General features: G+C 38.1%; 11 protein-coding genes across 12 annotated transcripts; all 11 read right to left on the reverse strand.

Moving 5' to 3' along the window:
* Nucleotides 1-85: 85 nt before the first annotated feature.
* Nucleotides 86-1,411, reverse strand: LSM04_008260 (uncharacterized protein; the record flags this gene model as incomplete). Its single annotated transcript, XM_067334946.1, has 1 exon — nt 86-1,411. The coding sequence occupies one exon, from the start codon at nt 1,409-1,411 to the stop codon at nt 86-88; it is 1,326 nt and encodes a 441-aa protein (XP_067186669.1).
* A 367-nt stretch (nt 1,412-1,778) lies between these two features.
* Nucleotides 1,779-4,082, reverse strand: LSM04_006174 (uncharacterized protein; the record flags this gene model as incomplete). Its single annotated transcript, XM_067334958.1, has 1 exon — nt 1,779-4,082. One exon carries the CDS (start codon nt 4,080-4,082, stop codon nt 1,779-1,781), a length of 2,304 nt encoding a protein of 767 aa, XP_067186629.1.
* A 653-nt stretch (nt 4,083-4,735) lies between these two features.
* On the reverse strand, nt 4,736-5,380 carry LSM04_004089 (K Homology domain; the record flags this gene model as incomplete). Its single annotated transcript, XM_067334969.1, has 1 exon — nt 4,736-5,380. One exon carries the CDS (start codon nt 5,378-5,380, stop codon nt 4,736-4,738), a length of 645 nt encoding a protein of 214 aa, XP_067186596.1.
* Nucleotides 5,381-5,994: 614 nt separating this feature from the next.
* Nucleotides 5,995-6,300, reverse strand: LSM04_001959 (uncharacterized protein; the record flags this gene model as incomplete). Its single annotated transcript, XM_067334980.1, has 1 exon — nt 5,995-6,300. One exon carries the CDS (start codon nt 6,298-6,300, stop codon nt 5,995-5,997), a length of 306 nt encoding a protein of 101 aa, XP_067186558.1.
* Nucleotides 6,301-7,238: 938 nt separating this feature from the next.
* On the reverse strand, nt 7,239-9,080 carry LSM04_005353 (uncharacterized protein; the record flags this gene model as incomplete). The annotated part of the gene is made up of 1 exon (XM_067334991.1): nt 7,239-9,080. The coding sequence occupies one exon, from the start codon at nt 9,078-9,080 to the stop codon at nt 7,239-7,241; it is 1,842 nt and encodes a 613-aa protein (XP_067186617.1).
* Nucleotides 9,081-9,550: 470 nt separating this feature from the next.
* Nucleotides 9,551-9,895, reverse strand: LSM04_002663 (uncharacterized protein; the record flags this gene model as incomplete). Its single annotated transcript, XM_067335002.1, has 1 exon — nt 9,551-9,895. One exon carries the CDS (start codon nt 9,893-9,895, stop codon nt 9,551-9,553), a length of 345 nt encoding a protein of 114 aa, XP_067186570.1.
* A 1,823-nt stretch (nt 9,896-11,718) lies between these two features.
* Nucleotides 11,719-12,570, reverse strand: LSM04_006542 (uncharacterized protein; the record flags this gene model as incomplete). Its single annotated transcript, XM_067335014.1, has 1 exon — nt 11,719-12,570. One exon carries the CDS (start codon nt 12,568-12,570, stop codon nt 11,719-11,721), a length of 852 nt encoding a protein of 283 aa, XP_067186641.1.
* A 1,003-nt stretch (nt 12,571-13,573) lies between these two features.
* Nucleotides 13,574-14,932, reverse strand: LSM04_005544 (uncharacterized protein; the record flags this gene model as incomplete). The annotated part of the gene is made up of 1 exon (XM_067335027.1): nt 13,574-14,932. One exon carries the CDS (start codon nt 14,930-14,932, stop codon nt 13,574-13,576), a length of 1,359 nt encoding a protein of 452 aa, XP_067186619.1.
* Nucleotides 14,933-15,599: 667 nt separating this feature from the next.
* On the reverse strand, nt 15,600-16,868 carry LSM04_007003 (Sulfotransferase; the record flags this gene model as incomplete). The annotated part of the gene is made up of 1 exon (XM_067335038.1): nt 15,600-16,868. One exon carries the CDS (start codon nt 16,866-16,868, stop codon nt 15,600-15,602), a length of 1,269 nt encoding a protein of 422 aa, XP_067186651.1.
* Nucleotides 16,869-17,306: 438 nt separating this feature from the next.
* On the reverse strand, nt 17,307-19,331 carry LSM04_008608 (uncharacterized protein; the record flags this gene model as incomplete). The annotated part of the gene is made up of 1 exon (XM_067335049.1): nt 17,307-19,331. One exon carries the CDS (start codon nt 19,329-19,331, stop codon nt 17,307-17,309), a length of 2,025 nt encoding a protein of 674 aa, XP_067186678.1.
* A 443-nt stretch (nt 19,332-19,774) lies between these two features.
* Nucleotides 19,775-21,802, reverse strand: LSM04_005137 (uncharacterized protein; the record flags this gene model as incomplete). Of its 2 annotated transcripts, none has more annotated exons than XM_067335061.1 (1): nt 19,775-21,802. In XM_067335061.1, the coding sequence occupies one exon, from the start codon at nt 21,800-21,802 to the stop codon at nt 19,775-19,777; it is 2,028 nt and encodes a 675-aa protein (XP_067186614.1). The 2 variants fall into 2 exon arrangements, with proteins under 2 accessions (XP_067186614.1, XP_067186613.1); XM_067335060.1 differs by having other exon boundaries at nt 19,775-20,245.
* Between the last annotated feature and the right edge of the window lie 336 nt (nt 21,803-22,138).

Raw genomic sequence — 22,138 nt, forward strand, 5'->3', positions numbered from 1 at the left:
CCTTCTTGAACACATAGACACAGAGAAAAAGTTATACGCAGATTCCAGTAGATGTGAGGTGGCAAAAATATTGCAGTTCATAGACTTAAAGACCGAGTCTCGACATTGTGTTGGCAAACGAATTATTGGAAGAGGTATTACCACTCTTTTCACTATTTTTCGCTCCAGGACGACGACCCTTTGGTATTGCTGGTGTTGTTGATAATGGATTCTCTACTACAGCAGGAACTTCTGAACCCATTAAAGGTTTTGTTTTATCGAAAACATTTCTTTTTGATGTTGCTGTTGCAGAAGATAAAGAAGAAGAATTTGAATTATCTGTCTTTTTTTCCATACGTATTATTTTTTCTGAAGCCTCGGCTATCGAGTTACGTTTTTGGGTACCACCATTATCCTCCATTTGAGGTGCTTCTTTTTTCCCCTTTTCAACAGGAATCATTTCTTTAGGTGCCACCTCACGTTCTCTTTTTCTACGTGATAAGGATCCTTTAGGTACTTCAGAAGCCGTTGTTTTCATAGTAGTCATCTCATTCCCTGTTTTTACTATTGCAGTACTAAGAAATTCGACCGCTTTCACTGGAGCTACCGTATTTTCACGATTTTTCCGCTTTCGTCTACATGTTCTGCCTACTTTAGCAGGACATAACACTGACTCTGTTGTTGTTGTTGCTGTGTCTTTCTTATTGGCTAGAAAAGAAAAAAGTGAAGTATCTACCGATCCATTTTTCCTCCAGGATTCGTATTCATGACGAAGACATCTACAACACACATAATCCTCTCTCTTTTTCATTGGAATACTAGTAGTAGTAATAATAGTAGTTGTAGTATTACTAGTATTATTAATCTTAGTATTTGAAACGGCATCCTCGTCCATCTCTGGAAACCCCGATACGGTAGGGAGACACATTGAAAGTAGTCGTTTGGTCTCACCAGTGCGAAGAAACAAACCACAACGGCGACAAAAGAGGCGGTGGGCGGCCCGCAAGGACCACAACTGTCTTCGCCCGTCATGATGGCCTTTCAGTGCTCGCCGCCGCTGTCGACTTGCATAACACGGCCCTAGTGGATAACTCGCCGCCCGGCGAAGTGTGTGGGATCCGTAGTGGGCGGAGAGATCATATAACAAGTCTTGTGTAGATGATGCTGTTTCACCCAATACAGTGTTTGTACAGTTAGAAGAAGTTGTAGTATTAGTAGTGGTTGTGTGTTTCGCCAGATCAACCATGGCTGCAGAAATGGAGGCGCAGAACTCCACCCCAAGTAACTGACTCTGCAATGCAAAAGAAGATGGAATACTGCGCGGTAATAGTCGTGGGTGTCGCAGTGCTTTTAGTCTTTCGCGTGGAATAGGAGGAGGAGGTGGTGGTGGACATCCTTCCACTTTCATAGATGCTTCACAACTATCTAGCATCTAAAGCCATAGTAGAAAAGAAGAAAAAAAAAAAGAAGAAAAAACAATAATAAAATTAAAGTTGGATAAATTTAAAATCACTCATCTAACAAGTTCCTACCCATCGTTTCTGTTAATTTTTTTTCCTTCCCGAAATCCTTGCACTTCGTTTTGCGGAATTGAAGGGTATGAAACTTGATTACCATTATACACATATTTATATATTTATGTAATGGGTATCTTTACATGACGGAAGCAATGACACATTATAAGTGCAACAAGAGAGCAAAAGAAAAAAAAAATGGTAAAAAAAAAGAAAGAAACCGAGCCACAACTTGAAAGAAAAGAAAAAGGATACTTCTTCATTTGTAAGAAATTTTTTTATCAATCAAAGAAGCGATAACATAGGTCCTTTACTTGTTTTCTTGAGTTCTTCTTGTACTTCTGCCATTGTCAAAATAGAACTTCTTAATGATATTAACATTCGGCGGTGACTCTCGAGCAATAGTTCTTCAGGATCTATGTACCAACCAAAGCGTACATGCAATACATCTCTCCAACGTGAAATCCATGGATAATGCAACTTTGATACCGTTTCTTTTTTCCATTTATTTACTCCAGATAAGGGGGAAAATATAGAAATATCATCATTATTTTCCGTTCCTTTATTAGGGGCACTCGTTATGAAACCCGTTGCAAATGTGACACCCTGCGAAGTGTCTTGTCGTGCATGAATTTCCTCTGTTCGCTGCTCACACCACTTTTTATATGCTGCTCGACGTGCGGAAAATTGTTCTTCCAACATGGATAATTTGTACTCATCTGTTGTTAAAACTTGTTGCCACAATATTGTAGCGACAATAAAATCAATACGATCTGTAGATGTAGGAGAAAAAGTATGAATTTTTAGTCGTTCTCGACAATCTAATTCTAATTGTCTCCACTGAGATAGCATACGTTGTACCGCACGTTTTTTTCTTCCTAAAGAAACTCGAAAAAATTTTTGAATAGTACGAACAGCACGGAGAAGTTGTGTCATCTTGCGTCTAAAACGTAATCGTTGGCTATAGCGAATATAATCTGAAATAATATTAATACTTGAGGTGAGAACTGCTGGTTGACGTTGAATTACCCATGCATAAAGTTTAGGATTAGTATATCTAAGATATACTTCATCTCCTAGTGGTTGACGCCATGCATGTTTCGCCTTTGAAGGAGAACTATGTGGTGCTGTGGAAAAAAAACTTTTAGTAGTAATAAAAGACGTACTATCATCAATTGGAAGAAACATACTTCCCATACCATGATGTGAAGCAATATCTGCTTCTGTACGACTAAAAATTGAAGGAGAATTAAGTGCCATAGCACTAGCTGTTGAAGTTCCTTGGAGAGTTACTGCTGGTAAAAGCATTGAAAGTGGAAACGCACGTGTTACCGCGCCAGGGTTGCACTGTTCTAATATACCTTTTATAAGATTATAATGTACAGACTGATTTCGTGTTAAATTTAGTGAAATATTACTAGGAATAATAGAAAATGTTTGAACCATACATCCCAATCCAGCCTTTGAAACAGAAGTATATTCACGTAGTAGAAACCATACACTTGCTCGTTGTTCACCATTATCTGCACCTCCCTTTAAAACATCCACCGGATCTCCTTCTCCTTCTTGTACTCCCATTTTCCCATTTCCACTTGAATTAGATCCTACAGATGTACTAGCAGCATTAGCAGAAGATTTACTACCCCTTGGTAGTCGTAATTGCAGAATACGAGCTTCTTCTAAAAATGCCGTACCACCAAGAAGAAAACGATCTTCCGCATTCCATAACATTCCAGATGTAAATCGTGGTGGACGTGCTGTAACAGCTGCTAGTATACCACCATTTGAATCCGGTGGGCCATGATACCAATCATCATCCCATTCTGAAAGACTACGTGCACTTTCATCTGCTGCACGTGTTTCTAATGTTCTTGGTCCCAATCTATCAAATTCAAGAGCGTAGTGACGCATTAGATACCGTCGTCGAGCTTGAAGAGCACTCGCCGTACGTGTTAGCAAACTATGTACTTCACGTAGTACTAATTCTGAAAATTGACGATGATATCCACTTGCTGCCGCCCTTGCTGGATCATTAGAAAGTAATGCTTCTGCTGCGGCTTCATCTGCACCAATATGTCGCAATGAATCTGGAAATGACTTTAGAAGAGATTCTTGTAGTGCTTTTGCATCCTTTGCATCTTTCAGATCATCATCATCACTGTCAGAGCGATTAGAAAAAGTTAAATGATTCATACTATAGAAAGAACTCCCACCACTACCCTCAAAGGATTCTTCATTACATGAGAGACTATCACTCGAATAGACGGTGAAACCATCAGAGGAAAGGAATCGATCTCGTACACTACCACCACCTGCTGCTCCTGCTCCTGCTGATATGGAACTTTCATCATTGGTACTACCAATAAAAGTAGTTTCAGCTCCAGGTTGAGTGAATGTAACACGTGTTGTGCCAAATGGCCTCGTCTCATCTCTACTACTTGATGCTGCTCCCGTGGACAAGCGTGCTATTGGATCACTAAGTTCCCTGCGATACGTGTTTTGAAGTGTAGGAGGAGAAGGAGGAGAATGGGGAGGGGGATGATGATGTTGTTGTTGTTGCTGACGTGGGGGTGGCTGATGTGGCCGCATCTTTCCTTTGATTTTAATATATCTATTTTATTTCCTTTTACTCTTTTCTTTTTTCCTTCCTTTTTGTATATTGTTTTTTTTGTTGTCCTTTAGAAACAATAAGTAATCCTTGGTTATTTCGTAGATGTATTTACTCTGTCTCTCAGTCACACTACTAAGGAGACACACACGTAAACATACAAACTCCCAGAGACACAGCAATAGCGCTGCCCCTCTTGTAAAAAGAAAGAAACCAATAAATACCATTTATACAAAACAAAAAAAAGACAAGAGTGTCAAGAAGAAGAAAAAAGATTTTTTAAAAGCAATATGCACGCTGAGTCTAGAATGAAGCAGAAACATGAGGAAAAGGGGAAAAAAAGAAGGAGAGGCGTTTTTTTTTTTTGTTATTTATACCCCTCCTTATCCTCCTTTTCCCTTCCCCAGAGTGAAGGAAAATAAACAAATATATATATATATATATATATATATATACTTTTTTTTTTATAACAATAAAGAAAAAATCAAAGAAAAACAAATGGGTAAATGAACTTAAAATGGATCCATCAAAGAGGGGGCGCATTTACAAAAGCAGAAATAATAATAATAATAATAATAATAATAAAACGCCTTTGGGAACACACATTCCTTCTTTTCCATGATCATCATCATCATTATGCCTCGATGACCTTGGGGTCCAGCACGGTGATAACATCGGGGAGTGCCTCATCCTGGCCCTTCTTGCTGGTGGGCAGCATGATCTTCACCTTCACACCAATCGTACCCGCGCGGAGGTGGCAGTGGCGAGTGGCGGCATCAACAAAGTTCTTGTGGGCCGTGCCGGACTTGATCATGTAGCCATCGCGGAATGTCATGCTCTTTGCACGCTGGCCCTTAATCTTTCCGCCGATCGTCACCTCGCAGCCCTTCGCGCCGGACTCCATCACGTAGCGAATAACGCCCATCGCGGCCCGTCGCACCTGCAGATTGCTGAGCAGTTTGAATCGCAGCGACTCCGCCTGCGCCATCGCGGAGAGTCCACGCACCTCCACACGTTCGGCGAAGAGTTGGAGTTTGCCCTCCTTGTAGTGAAAGCGCTGCTGCAGGCAGGCGGTGAGTTCGCGAATGCGGCGGCCCTTCTCGCCGAGCACCTCGCGGGTCTTTGTGGCGCGAATGACGATCTCCGTGCGGGTGGGGGTCACGCGGTGCTCCACGCCGGCGAAACCGTCATCGGCCAACTCCCGCTTGAGGAACTCAAACAGCTCGGCGTAGAACACGCCATCGCGGACGATCATGCGCTTCTTAGAGATGGGTCCCATGATTGCTGCTGGCCTGGCTTGTGTGTTTTTGCGTGTATGATGTGTCCCTCTGAGAGTCCACTGTTCCACACGCGTAATTGAAAGGGGGTGAGGTAAAAAAAAAAAAAAATAAATAAAAGAAAGAAAAAGAGTGAAAAATAAAAATAAGGAGAAAAGAGAAATAACAAAAGAAAAAAATAATAATACAAAAGGGAGATTACATAGGGCGATGGGAGGGAGTATATATATATATATATATATATATAAGCCCTAGTTTCCAAATACCACTCCAAGAAGTATCAGATTTTGTGAAGGCCTCACATTTTATTCAAGAACATGAGAAAAACAACTTCAAGTTAAATAACACATATATGTAAATTAAACTTCTTATCGTGTACTCCCTTTTTACTTCCCGCTTTTTTCTTTTTGTTGCTGTTGTTGTTGTTTGTTTTTCTTCCTGCGTTTTATTTCCACACCTCGCTACAGCTACGAAAAAAAATATACACAAGCACATGAGCATTAACTGAACTCACTCCCTTCACACCCATATCGTATGTGAGTTGTATGTATCTTTCCATGTGTATAAATATATAATGTCTGTTTGCTGTTAATTTAAAAAGTCACCGTATTATTTTTTAAACAGTATATGATAAAATAACACGGTCACGCATTGGACAGCCAGCAGATGTAACAGGATGTCGATGTGCGACGGTGAAACCCAAGTTGCACAGTGCAGCAAGTGTCTTTTCTACTGTTTCCTCGCTTGTTCCAGCTGGATCTTCAATAATAAGTTTAGCATTGGTTCGAACAGCTGTAATCTCTTCATCAGACTTTGCCATAGTGCAGGGTGTAGCAGCTCGATCAATACGACATATCCCTTCACTTTCTACCCGTGATAGGACATCCGGGTGAGCAAACTCTTGAAATACCGCCAGATACATCGATAACTCTTTCGTTTATATTGTAGATAGAGTATATGTAAATATACCCATATCAATGGTATTAGGGGGAACATAGAAAGAAAAAGAAAAAAGAAAAAAAAGAGAAACGTTAACAAGTGAAACAGGAGTACATATTCTCCACAAAGAAAGAACGAGAAAGAGGTACAAAAAAAAAAGAATTGGGAACGAGAAAGCCATTTGAACTACAAGGGCACCATTTCTGCGTCAACATCAGCAGGAGATAGAAAAGGCAACCCAGAAATAATTACAGATATAATACAATAAAACAGTTTAAGAAAAAAATCACACTCGCATGCCATAAGACCTTCACATGCTGCAAAATTATACAACAGCAAAAGTCATCAATCTAGAAAGGAAATAGCCCACAGGTGACAGATACATAGAAATATAAATAGAGACATAAGATGATAATAATAAAGAACAGGGATTACTGTGAGTATGAAAGACAGTAAATGAGAGGGGATGTGATGTAAGGGGAATGAAAACTCTCAGAGATGTTATTTTTTTTTCTTTTTTTTTTTAAATCCATGTCTTTTTGGCAAGTATATTAGTTATTTCTCAAATATCATTTCTTTGATCACATTACCTGACTCTTATCCCTTCTCAATTTCTTATCTTTGTTTTTCGTTTTCATTTTTCTATTGTCAACATCCCCACACATCGCCCCTGTTTAATTTTTCTCCTTTTCATCCCTCTCTCCTTTTTCTCAACTAGCAAGATTTGGAGAGTGTTGAATTATCCACCTGATTGGAAGCACTTTTCTCTGCACTCGCATGCGAATATAGAATAAAAAATGATAAGCAAAGAAAAGAAAAAAAATGCAGCTTCACTTTTAGTTCCATTACTACCGTTATTATTATTATTATTATTATTATTCACTTTACTACTACTGTTTCTCCGTTCCCCCCACCCCATTATTATTTGTTATTCTCAACTTCTCCTACTAGAATAGTCGTGGAAGGACAACGAACCGGCGGAGCACCGGGTGGTAATCCCGTTACAGTCGAACAAGCAATAACTTTCACAACCCCACAAAAGCCTGTTGTGGCAATCATATTATTATTATTATTATTATTATTATTATTATTATTATTATTATTATCACAACCCTCAGAAGTTCGTCGATCTTGTAAAATATCGCTACAACAGTCAAAATGATCATCCGCTGCATTATTATCGGATTCATCTATATTACCACAACAAACACAACAACTACAACGGAAACAACAACGAAACCATTCTTTTCGTTTAGTGCGGCATGCCGCAAAGATTCCACTCAGAAGTTCTTCTGTGTAAAGAAAAAGCGCCACATTTACTACCGCGGTAAAAGGATACATAAAAGAGATCACCGCTGATAGCACCATATGTGCTCTACTCGGTAAACTACCTGAATAGAATAATAATGATAATGATAATGATGATGATTGTGATTGTGGTACATTAGGGTGAAGAGCAAAGCGATCCACCGCACCAAGAAGATACACTAAGGTTGTATATACACAAAAGACAGAAATACGCCATAATACAATGGGATGATCTCGCACCAAAGAAGGAGAACATCGTCGTAGTGCCATATAGGCATAAGTGGCACTAAAAATAAATAGCACTGGTGAAGCATAAGCCGCAGCAACTTGTAGAAACACTAAACCCATCTTGTGTAAAAATGATACATCAGGAGATACGTCATAACTACTGGGGATCCAGCACCATGCAAGTTCCTGAGAAAAGAAAAGAGTATTAGAAATGGTTCGAGGTGATTCCTGTCTAGTTTCATTATCATATAAAATCACTGTAAAATCCGGTACATAAATTAATACAATCCAACAAACCAATAACGTCAAAGCGGCATAGAGAATAGCAGTAAGATAAACTTTCCAGGTAACACGTAATAATGTATGTCGTCCATGTCCTCCTCCTTCTTCTGTTAATCCTCCAACTATTCCACCTCTTCCTCTCATTATACCTTCATGATGTAATAATAATGAACCTTGAAGAGGCGATGGAAACTCTCCAGTGTGATCTCTTTTCCCATGGCAACAACACAAGACACACTTACATCTCGTTTGTAATGGTTTAAGAAGTAAACGAAAGCAACAAGATCTACCTTTTTCTCTGTTATTTTCATCATTATCTTCTTCTTCTCTTCTGTAATGTTTGGGATTTGAGTTGTGTACAAGCGTGTAGGGAAGTGTAACGGCGGAGGCAGAACTACGCCCACTACTGCTATATAGATGTTCCTCTTCAATTATAAACGTCCCACGACTTCTACCGCCACCAGTACGAATAATTGTATCATCATCACTCACTTCTAATTCCTCCAATGAAGTAAGACGACGTGTATTTGCTAAAACGACAAAAAATGCAATTTGTAAAACTTGCGTTGCCGCATCTAGGAATTGATGTAATGAAGCATTTACATTACACATGGCGAATGTCATTCCATAATACGCCGTAGTGGTATTGCTGTTATTATTATATATATCATGATTTTCTATTGAGACTGGGTGATGGCCACGAATTATTGTTATGAGTGTAAAGATAAGGAGTTGTAATGCTTGTAAAACTTGTATAACGACAACGGCAACAAATACGTCATTGAATGCACTTCGAAGAATATTTGAATATGAACGGCAAAAATAGTGAACAAAGAGTACACAACCAGCTACTATGGAACATCCAGCTCCTACTAGACATAAAATACTATATAACTCTATTTGTTTATTATATAGTAATTCCTTATGTTCAGCTGAAATGTTCATCTCTTGTGTACACGCACAGAAACACAAACACACTCCAGTTTATGGGGTCTACACAATAAGCCTTTGTTGTTGTTATTAATTTTTTATTTTGACTTTAATGGGTTTTGAGAATGAACAGCTACTGTCTTTTTCTTTTGTTTCTGGTGATAATAATAATAATAATAAAACAAGAAAAGAAGAATAAAAAAGAGAATAGTAAGGTTATTAGTACACCAGAATATATGTGTATGTATGAATAAATAAATAAAGGGATCAAACAATAGGTTCAACAAAAACGACAACGCCAGCACTACCAATCACACGAGTAGATGGATAAATAGATGAAGATAGAAAAAATAAAATAAACAGTGACTACATCTTCACTGTGTCTGCGTTACATTTCCTTAAACAATCAAAATCAAAGCCTCAACAGTAACAACAGTATCAACAACAACAATTAAAACTAGTACTGGATAATCACACAAGCCATTTCATCGCTGCATAGCTTCCATCATGGATGTCATAGCTTGCATCTGCACCTTACGTGTCTCTTCCTCATTCACACGCATTGTTGTAAGACGATATAACTCATCCCACTTGGCTCCACAGTTCGTCGTACACTTTTTCTCTTCAAGATCCGCGTTAAGTCGATAACGAATTGGTGCCTGTGTTGTACGCAGTAACGTGTATAGTTCCTCTGTGTCAAGGCAGCGATCAAAGCAGTAGGTTGTGCCGCGATGGAGTAATGCAGATTGCATACGAATAGAGCCCATCAATTGAAAAGCCTGTGTGGCATTCTGCTCAAATGAACTCATAGGAGGTGCCTGTGGTTGCATGATTAATAGAATAGATTGTGACTCTTTTTTTTTCCTTTTTTGTTTGTTTGTTTGTTTATCTTTAAATGTATTACTCTTATTTTTTGTTTTGTTTTGTTCTTGTTCAAATTTTATTATGTTTACTATTAACTTTTTTTTCTTTTTCTTTTCTATTTTTATCACTCTCTCTGTGTGTGGGTTTGTAGGGCTCTCTCCTTGAGAAAGTATGCGATTTCGTATATAAATGTAAATAAATAAATAAATAAATAAATAAATAAATAAATAAATAAATAAATATATATATATATATATATATCCTCAACTCCCTCTTCCCTAAGGATTAAATTGCATATGTATACGGTGTAGTAGTAGTAGTAGTAGTAGTAAGAAGAAGAAGAACGACAACAACAACAAAAGGGAAACCGTCAATAGTCTTAACAACAGAAATATAATTCCATATTATATATATATATATATATATATATAATGGTGGATTGAAATGAAAATGAATACACAATATGAATGAAAAGGAGAAATGGAAAAAACATGTCAAAGCGACATCTCACAGATCTTTTCTTTTTAAAAACATAGACAGATATTCATCCATCCATCCATATCTTGTCAATGTATTTACAGATAAAGAAATAAAATTCTTCACTTCTCTTGTATTTGGTTTATCCTGATCTGGGTTCACCATGAATAGCTCGAAAATAAAAAAAAGAAGGTTATACACTTCATTTAATATTTTACTTCTTCTTTTGTAAAACCTCTCCTTAGATGCCTATACACACTTGTATACATCGTGCATATTGTAGGTATATATATATATATATATTATTTTCATTGATGTCATACCCTTCCGTTTTCCAACACCGTCTTTAATCGATCATATTTTTTTCTTTTTTGATTCATCCATCATTCATCTATTTTAATGCATTTGTACAGACCACCTCCATCTGTTTTTTTATTTGTTTTATTTTTTTTTTTGTCTCTTCGTTTTCGACTTTGTTCCCCTTTTTCGTTTACTTTTTTCGACTAATAAAGCCTCATTTTTCTGTATCTACCCATATGCCCTTCTTTCCTTGCAAAACCCCATCCATAGAATTACAGTTTATTATTTCTATTTCCATTCCTGTTCCCACAACTCCCAATAATAATAATAATAATAATAATAATAATAATAATAATAATAATAATAATAATAATAATAATAATAATAATAATAATAATAATAATAATAATAATAAAAGTGATAGTAGTACTGTTAATAGGATCAAGTGGTAAACAAAACGAGGGAGTAAAAGCGGAACGAATTCAAATAAAACATTTATACAAACATAAATACAGAGAGATGCACCTCAACAAAAAGAAAAAAAAGGAGAAAAAAAACCTTTGACGTTTTATTCTTTGTTAATACCTATAAATAAATAAATAAATAAATATATATATATATATATAGACACAAACGAATCCATATTAGTACCTGAAGAGGGAAGAAAAAGAGACAGCAAAAGCAAAAAAAAAAGAGGAAGATACAAAAAAATCTAGCAATAGACTACGATGAGGTGCAAGTCCCAAAAGAAAAAAGAAAAAAAAAACGGAGCAAAACCAAATCAAAACAACGGGAAGGCTATTACAGAAAAGTAAGTGCTTTGATGCTAATGCAAAAATCCACATTTGCTTTTCTACCATCTGTACTTATGTTTCTTCTTGTCCTTCTTTATTTTTTCTTTCTTTTTTTACTTCTCTTGCTATAATGCCTTCATCTTCTCTTGTTGCTATATATATATATATATATATATATATATATTTCTTTCTTCCCTTCTTCTATCGATCGTATTCTTTTACGCACGTGCGAGGACACGATGTGTAAACCGTACGGCAACAAAGCATGCGAGAAACCAGAGAAATACGCCCATTCCATGTACTTCATCATCCACACAACCACCTGTAGAAGCCGAAGGAGAAACAGAAACACTCCGTATATTTTCGCCTGTACCGGAATCCGACATCATCATCATATGATTATGATTATGATTATTATTATCACTATTACTAACACCAAAACTAGCAGGTTCTCCTCCTTTGGTGGAATGATCCCAATTACCGGTATGACACATTTCTTTCTCAACGTTAGTAGTGACGCCCAACATAAATGGACTCAATAGCAGCATCATAACAAATTTTTCCATCCAGTATACGACTAATAACATCAGAGTACTGAAGTGCTGTGGGAATACCACAACAATGCTCTGGCTTCCGTACCAATATAATATGGGAATCATAAATCCACAGGATATAAAACCCCCCACCAATCGTGGTAACATACACCTGAACCAGGCTATAAAATACTGCAGTACACCCTCTTTATCCGCATCTCCACTTTTTTGTTGCTGTTTATTTTTATAACAGCGGCATAGTACATACCGCTGTTGTCGGGCCCGTGCGAGTTCCTTCATAAGCATTTGGGCCTCTCGAGTCAACTTTCCATGCAGGTGGAGATGATCGCTGCTAGCGCAGAGTTCCGCCTCGGCTCGTAATTGTGCAATGCGTTCTTCCAGTCGCCGCTCTTCAGGGTAAAAGAGATGCGGGACGATGTGCCACCAAACAAGCGAGAGAATATGCGAAATGAGAGTACAGACCGTAATGAGAACCACCAGCGTGGCATCACACACAGTGGTGGATGAGTGTCCCATACAGAAAGATATATATATATATATCTATATATCTATATATCTATATAGGGGGATGGGTAATGAGAGCACTTAGACAAAGTGGACACAGGCTCTCGTAGGGAGTATGGTTACAGAGAATAATAATAATAATAATAATAATAATAATAATAATAATAATAATAATAATAATAGTAACAAAAATGTACTATAGGTGGGTAAAATATGTGTAAGAATAAATAATTAATAATTATTAATAAATTACCGTGTTTTATGATTCTTCAGGATTGGGAGTTGTTTACTGGTAATTAGCGTGATAGCTACTAAGAGCTAATAGGAACCAAAAAGAAAAAAAAGAAAAAGATAGGAGAGGGTAAAGAAGAAGAATGGAGACCTCCCCCCAAAAAGTAACAAAGCATATATAGTAAAATATACAATTAACTCCTTGATTTTTGATTAAAATGTGGTGAACTAGCAGAACACCGACAAACGGAGAAGACTACTGGGGGTAGGGTGGCATCTCAACACCAATAAACAATATTAACCAGCAATAGTAGTAATAATAATAGTAGTAGTAATGTTTAGAAACCTACGGCATTGCTTAATCAAATAACACACTCATATATATATATATATATATATATAGTTTCACTATTTTTTTTTTCATGTATTGGTGCTTGGTTCTTGTTCAAAAAGAAATAATAAAATAAAATCAAAAATACTTTCACCCTTTCACCTGTCGTTTCTCCTTATTATTCTTCTATTTCTTTTTTAAACTTTTTTTTTCTCTTCTTCTTATATGAATCTATGCGCCACATGTCTCCCTTCATCAAGTTTGGGACAGTGGGAAAATATCAGTCAGGGGGATCCTGCTGCTTGTCTTTCCAACAGTTTCTTCTTCCCTTAAACTCCATTCTCACCCCCGTATATATATATATATATATATATATATATATATAGATAGATAGATAGATAGATAGAGGGGAGAGACTGTAAAATGATGGAGCCAATAAGCAAACTACTGCTACTACAGGAGGTATGCAATACCATTGTCGTAAAAGACAAATTGACGTTGATGGAAACTGTGAAGTATACTTTCAACCCTCTCTGCAGCATCTGCACTGCGATAACCCATCTGCGCCAACTTCTTCACAACTACGGCAGTGGTTACCGGATCGTACAAATGCACTACAGACGCCACCCTCTGTTCAAGCTGTGCAAGAGACCATTCCCCGTCCATATTATTATTATACTTATGGCTCTGGTCAGCCTGTTGAAGTGTTTGCTGAGTGAACACTGCACTATTATGACGCACCTCCAACTCATATTCTTCTTCTTCTTGCTGTCTTTTTTGCAATTTTCCAGGTTGTCTTACAGAGTCTGCTACTGTAAATGAACCTTTTGTCTTTCCAGGTGTATTGTTTGATTGGGATGGTGGTTGAGTTGCAGTAGACTTTTTCTGCTGAGATCTTGGGGTATTCACGGATGGGGATACATTACCGTCCACAACACGTAACATATCATTTTTACCGGCAGAATTTCTTGAGGATTTCTTTGTTGTACTTGTTGTTTCTGTTGTAATTGTTGTTGATGATGTTGCTGTTTTTCCGGCAGAAGTACCTCCATTGGAGGGAAATTCCTTTGTATATATCTTCCGATACATCTCCTCATCTCGCTTAAGTTGCGCATTCAGATGATGAGAGCTGGATACACGTTTACCAAGCTTCTCACAATGGGTATAGTAAAAACTTGCCAATATGCTGTAGTGGATCATCTTATTCTTAGTGGCGGGAAGCGGGATGCCTAACATAACACACAACACACGTAGTGCATCAACGTTAAGTTCTTGAAGACTTAGGCCTACAACCTTTTCAAGTAAAGTACGTAAATAGGCCGCAATAAACTCAAGATCAGAGGGTTGACGAACATCAGACTCTGGCACATTTGTTTCACTGCAGCCATTGGAGCTGGTGGGCACATCACTTTTCGCATTCTCTTTTTCGGTTTCTTCATTCGTCCTATCCCCATTCTTATTTTCCTCTTCTCTTTCCTTTTTTTCTTCTTCTACCTCTTCACGTGTTCGTTTGACTGCTAATGTCGTTGGTTCTATCGGCGACACAGTCTCACTCTTTTCTTCCTTTTCCTTTTTCTTCCTTCTAGAACTTGATGAAGATGCGGCGGGTTGTTTGGGGGCAGTGGCCTCCTCAATCGCCCGACGCCAGCGGAGTTTCTCCTCATCGGAAGCCGCATGTAATAAACGCAGTGCCTGTCCAAATATGCCTTTACGAATATCATCTTCCTCACTGCGGGGAGATGGGCGCAGCTGCTCAAACGGGTTATTGCTATTGTTATTGTTGTCCTTGGCAACAATAGCAATAGATGTCATTGGTGTTAACTTCAGGAAATGTAGGTGGAAACGAAATAATAATAAATGAGGGAACTGTTACTATTACCTATTTTTTTTTTCCTTTTATTGTTTTCTTTCTCTTTTTCTTTTTCTCTTTCTTTCTTTCTTCTCGATCTATTGGATTCTTTTCTACTAGCTCTGTTTTCTGCTTCTATGGCTACAGAGGCTATTCTACCAGAATTTCCTTCTTTTTATGTTTGTTTGTTTGTTTTTATTTGTTTCTGCTGTGCTCTTTTTTTTTTAGAGGTTAATGAAGAGGAAAGTGATACCCCTCAGAAATAAATAAAAAAAAACAATAAAAAAGAAAAAAGAAACAAAATCAAATAACTTTCTCACTTAGTGTGTGTTACTTGCCAACTTATTAGAATACTTTCAACGCTTAAAAGAAAAAAAATATTATATTGTAAAAAAATATACCATTATGAGAGAAAATAAAATAATAATAATAATAATAATAAAAGGGGTACTTTACCGTTTTCTTTTTAACAGTAAATACGTGTCAGTGTGTACGTGTTTGCGCATCAAAAAACAAATAAAAAAAAGAAGATATGTGCGATACAAGTAAACAAACTGACCAACCACACTCATTTCAATAAAAGCGAAGAATAGGAGAAGAAGGATGCCTCTTTTTTCTTTTCTTTTCTTGTTACTTATCACCTGTTCCAATTGTACTGTACGCCTCCGTAGTGGCGCCCCAAACACCACCCCGCTCCCGCCACGAGGCCTCAAATGCCATCGTTGTGTTCTTCGCCAACACAAGTGCCTGTCGCAACGAAAGACGTGGTGGTCTCCCACTATTATTACCACTACCATTAATATTATTATTATTATTATTATTATTGTTATTATTATTATTATTATTATTATTATTATTATTATTATTATTATTATTATTCTCTGCGGCCTCACGCAGTGCGGGTTCGAAGGCGGCGCGGTACTCTGCGTGATAGGCAGCGACGGTATCCCGCAGGGCGACCCACAGCGGGGCGTGTAAAACAACAGCGGCGGCGGCTAAACCACACGTGGCCCACAACACCACACGCTCCACCCGTCGCAGTCGTTCACACAATTGCGCCAACACATCCCCGCCGGTATTTCGTGTTGGGAACGGTACTTCTTCCTCCAATAATGTGGGGATATTCTCTTTTAATTCCGTATTAGAATTAACATGAGAATTAGAATTAGAATTGGGATTGGGAATGGCGAGAAAACGACAGAGTGGGTCCCAGCCATCACCGTGGCGGTATATTAACAATCGATCACGTGGTACGACGGCCCGCACACGTGTTTCAAACGCCTCTAATGCCGCCGCTGCACTTTCTGTACTTCCCTTTATTCCCATCATACTTCCATGCAGGCCGCCTTTGCTTTCTGTCATACTTCCATTCATTCCAGTCATACCTGCTGTCATTTTTAATACCATGGCGTGAAGATGTACACCCGCACGCCGACGTGAGGCCCGTTCTGTGTGTCGTAATAACGCTCCCCACAACGCGGCGGCATCACGTGCCCATGCCTCCTTGTCTGGTTCCTCCACTAAAATTACGCGAGTACTTAATGGACATTCTTTTAGTATAGACTCAAAGGCTAATGTGCATGGCGGACCAACAAGGGTATCAAACCCCACATCCGTCGTTTCGCTATTATTATTATTATTTCTCGAAGAAGAGGAGGTTGCAGTTACACTAGATGATGCAGGATCGAGAATAGCGGGATTAAATGGTTTCTTTTTATCTAACACCATACACCACTCCTGTGGGTGTGTGTTTACACGACCTCCTGTGAAGGTGTGCTCAAAAGTGTATGGAGTGTATCCTAACAACTGCAAAGCCTCTGCCATGGCACCACCACCAGGTATCATAGTTAAACAAAGTACTTTGGGTGGACCATATAGCCAATGGCTAGGACGCCACATTATTCGCTTTTTTTTTTAATTTGCAAACTAATTTTTTGTTTTACTTCGTTTTCTCTCTCTCTTTCTCTCTCTCTATTGAGGGTTTGCTATTATGATTCACCCTTCCCTTTTCTATCTTTTCTTTTCCTGCCTTGTCATTCCTCAAAATCGAAATGAGACCACATCAAACGTAATAGAGTTTAATGGAAAGGCAAATAATATATATATATATATATATACATATAAAGGAAAAAAAAAAATCAACCATGTAGTTAAACGAAAATATATATTATCCAATAACTCCAATCAGAAATTAGAAGAGAGAATTATTATTTTTTTTTTTACTTTACACGTAGAAATATATGAGTAGGTGAGTTATGTGAATAAGGCAACAAAGGAAAAAGAAGTTTTACTGTTGCCACCACACACACACTTCAATTAATTATTCCTCCATTATTTTTAACTTGATGTGGAACGCAAAAATCGGAGTGACTCCAACAAGACAGAGGGTTCAGTGTCAGGAGGCACAGCAAGAAGTAAATGAGAAGAATAACTATCATCATTATTCTCCACACGAGTACCGTGAATCATTTCGCCAAACACTCTCTTCATACTATTATCACGGAACATCATCTCTACCTCACGCACACAAGCCGTTTGTTCTGCAGGAATTTTTGATAATAATGATTTACGTCCCATTTCACCAGCTCCTAATATGCGTAGTGCATCGTCGCTAGTCTCTCCACCGTTATGGAGTCTTCTACTGGAACAACACAAACGTAAACTACCCCCATCATGAATTATTTGCGTTTCACTTCGTTTTCCTCTTTTCTGAACCACTACAGAGTTAAATGCATGTTGCAAGATCGAAGGAGGAATCTTGACTATTGCAGACTCAAGTTCCTGTTTCAAATACAAAGGTGCGAAAAGAAGTTCATCTTCTATATCCCCATTACTCTGAATAAGTTCATTTGAAGAAGCTAAACGACGCTCTCTCTCCACTTGTGTAGGCGAAAGAAGTGGCCATAACGCATTCACAACTGGAAGTAACCCTAATTTTGACAAAAATGGTTCATCTTTTATTTCATTCCTATTGCACATCATACAAGTAGTAATCCAAGACTGTTTCCATGCTTTTAGAGAAACAGGATTAATACATGGTGCTGTGCAAAGGTACTGCGCTTGTGTGCGTTGTGCAATTTCTCCTAACAACTTCCAGTAAATATGGCCACTGCGTTGTTGTTGTTGTTGTTGTTGTAGTTTATTCAAGTTAATGTCACTTTGATTTGTGAGAAATTCACTTATTTGAGGTTCTTTTTTTTTATCTTTCTGAATTTCAGTATATTTTTTCTTCGCATCACTATTATTAAATGTTTGTTGTAGCAATTGTGCTAACATTATGGTTTCCTCTTCCATACCACCATTTTTCATTTGAGAGGATTGCTGCTGGGCCAGAAGCATGTCAGTAAACTCTTTCGGAGGTGCATCGAGGGTTATCATACCGGATTCTTTTAATCCTTTTTGAGATTTTTTTACCATTTCCGTAAACTGACAATATTTATCCTTTGCGAGTCTTTGAGAATTATTTTTCGGTATTCCTTCTCTCATCCACGTAGTTACCTTATCCTCCTCTTTCTCATTACTTTTATTAGTATGACATTCTTTTTTTTCCCTCATGACATCTTCCCTCGTCTTCTCAACATTCCCGTTCATTTCTTCCTGTTGTAGAAGAGTTAAAGACTGCAATGAGGAACGCACATCCACTGAGAGTCCCACAGAGAATCTACTAAGAAAACCCTCCTGTAAAATCCATGGAAACAGTCTCGTTAATGAAATTGGTTTACACTGAGATGATAGTACAGACTCATCAACATCTGATTGTAGGAGCAACTCCCAATTTTTCAATATACCACTACTCCTATAAAAAGGATGTGTTTTCTTAACTGGGTTTGTCATGCTTAATTGAGGTAACTCTAGCAGTATATTCGTCCATCCAACGCGATGGAGAGTTTCAAATATATCTTCAACATAAGATAATGTCATTTTATTCGTCATTGTCACAGGTATTGATAAAACTAGCGGGATTGTTGGGAGAACACGTTCTCCCAATTCACGCAGAAAAGATAATGAAAGTTTGATTCTATTTTTCCAGAGATTCTCATCTGCGAGACTCTCACTATACCGAAAAACAATATAATCCACTTTCACTGATTCTGCATCAGAGGTTGAAATTACATTCTCTAAGGTTGTAATAGTTTGTTTGAAATAATGTTGCATCCCAATATATTCCTCGAAAGTTGCGGAAGAAAGCGGAAAGAGGTTAAATTGTAGACCAAGACTACTATTATTACCGCCATTCAATAGTAATTTACTCATATTTGATGAGGCCATTTTTTGTGTGCGTGTGTAGGGATCCAAAGAAGAGATGTGACACAGGATAGCAGTAGAGCCGCGGAGAGCTGTAATTGGCGAAATTCTCCTCATCATATTACATTCACCAAAATAATAAATAAAAAAAAATAAAATAAAATAAACGTTAATAATAGAGAGACACCTCTGTCCAATGTACCTATCTCACTCCTTCGTATTGTATAGTTTTCTTTTTTTTAATTTTGTCAATCCCACTCCACCTTGGTAACGCTAGAAAAGGAAAAAAAAGAAAAGTAGAAAAAAGTGAATAAAATATTGAAAAGAGAACAAGCACACACACACACACACACAAAGAAAAAACAAAGATAAGAAAGAATTATTTTTTTTTTCAGCAAACATTTGCGCCTGGATTTAGTGCTGTAGAGTCACAAGCACACTCAAAATGTTTGGAAATACAACAACAACAACAAAAAAAAAAACACCTCATGTTCAGTAAAGAAATCGAATCGGTATATATATATATATATATATATATATATATATTACTTTCTCTTTGGCTAAAGACGCGTCTGTTTCCGTGGCGAGTATCCTTGAATTATATGAACACCTCCGGATGACACTTGTGGACGAGTTTCTTCCTTAAGTCGTTTAGCAAATGCATAACGTGCCTTTAATGCCGCCATTCGACGTTCTGCTGGACTCATTTTTTCTGATTGTTCCGTATTTTTTTCTCCACTGTTAATATCTGATGTTCCTCCAACAGATGATGTCCCAAGAGGACGAGATTTACTGCCAATACAACCAGATGCTAGTAATTTCTCTCTAAGAGCATTTCCATCAATAATAGTTCCCTTAGAGGTATTATTATCGTTATTATTACCGGTAACCTCCTCAGAGGCATGGAGTTGACTATTTAATCGCTCTAACCACTTATCTGTAGAACCAGAGAATGAGGATACATCTCCATCACTTGAGCTACTTGATGTAGATTGTTGCAGGTTTGGAAGTGCTAACTGCTCTTTACCCATCTTTTCCCGTTCTTTTTTCTCTGCGTACTCAGTTAATCCAACAGCATCGCGAAGATATCGTGTTTGCTCCACTTCTACTGTTGCAAATAATACTTCTATTCGATAATCCTTTGATACACGTGTAGCATATTCAAAAGCATGAAAAGGTTGTTCTGTCCTCTTGTATCCCATCTTGTACTCACCAAGGCAAGGCTGTTCTACCACAAAGAGAGAACGTGGATTCATATGTATTCTTGGAAACCATGGACAATTTAAATGCTGAAGATGCATAACTGTAGTAGAAACAAGATTTAAAATACCCACATAAGGACCTATAGTAGATGGTTTTTTATGTACTGGATATCCAGAAAAATTACCAATCATTTCACTCACCTGACAGACATTAGGTGGAGATGGAATAAGACCAAGATGAAAAAAACGTGCCAATACAAGTTGTAACGTAGGAGCACGATTCATAGCGAAAGCTAATGTATCTTTTCCAGGTATACCTAGTTCCTTTTCATAAAGGTTAACACAATATCTCGTTTCTTCTGCCACATAAGCGGCACGACGATCTTGTAAAAGATGGAGTAACTCATCACATATACATGCTTCTTCTTCTCTTGTAATCATACCTTGATAACCCGTAAGACCCGCTAAAAACAATTTTCGCATTCCATAGGTTGATCGTGAATAACCTATACTCTCATAATTAGGTTCCAACAAATCCCCTTCAAACACATCTGTATATGAACCCTCATCTTCTCGTTGCCGACGTCTTCTTTCATCTATAACATGTTCACCATTTTTATTATTATTATTATTATTATTATTATTATTATTATTCCTATTATTATTATCACCTTTAGAAGTATCCTCTTTTACCACCCTCTGCTTTTCCATAGAGTTTGTTGCTGCAAACTTGTACATCCCTTGCTGTCTTTTTCGCGCCACTGTCCAGGAGTTATTGCGTCGTCGTGAATCCAGCTCAGCCCCGGCGAGGACGCTGTTGTAGAGGGCGGAGTCCGTTGGAATAGTCGTGCAACTCGCGTCGGCGTGAAACTCTGCGGGACTGCGGCCGCCGGTGTCGATATCATTTTCACCGCCCGCCGTGAACTCCACCATTGAGGCGGCGTTGCGTTCGAGTGCGGCCTGCAGCCACGCCCGGCGTTCGTCTGCGGTGGGGGGAGCGGCGTCGTACCCGTCGGCGTCTATTGGCGGTGGGCGGCGGGGAAGGGGGGCGAGCCACTCGCCGGGGACTTTGGGCGACTGTCCGTAATATCCCCCACTTCCACTTTCTTCTTTTTGTTGTTTTTCTCGTTGCTCTTGGGCTTCGCGGAGGGCGCGGTATTGTTCACGCTGGGAGAGTCCACGTGCGACACCCGATGGCGGGGATAAAATTGGACCATAATGGTTATTCCGATTATTATTATTATTGTTTGGTGTGGCTTTAGTGCTACTATTGTTGTTGTTGTGACCTTCCTGCATGATGAACTGCCGTTTCCGGCGGGGCGGGACTGACGTGCCGTTGAGAGCCGCGGGGCCCCACAGCAGCCGGTAGAGGGACGAGCAACGCATTGGATGAGAGACCCGCAGACAATACCGTCCTATATATATATATATAGAAACAAAAAAAAAAAAAATAAAATAAATGCACAGAGAAAGATAGAAGAAAATGGGAATTTATTATTATTATTATTATTATTATTATTATTATTATTATTATTATTAGTTTTATTTGTTTTTCATAGACGAAAGCAGACACACAGACAGACAGAGACAGAGAAAAGGAAATAGATTCCAGAAAAAGAAAGAAAAGGATAAACGGATGAAAATATAAAGAAACAACTAGCAAGTGATAGGTGATTAATAGGGAGGTTCCAGAAATAGCAAGAGGAAAAAGAAGAAGAATAG

This window comes from Trypanosoma melophagium, assembly GCF_022059095.1.
Source record: "Trypanosoma melophagium isolate St. Kilda chromosome Unknown ctg7segment0, whole genome shotgun sequence".
Taxonomy (NCBI): domain Eukaryota; phylum Euglenozoa; class Kinetoplastea; order Trypanosomatida; family Trypanosomatidae; genus Trypanosoma; species Trypanosoma melophagium.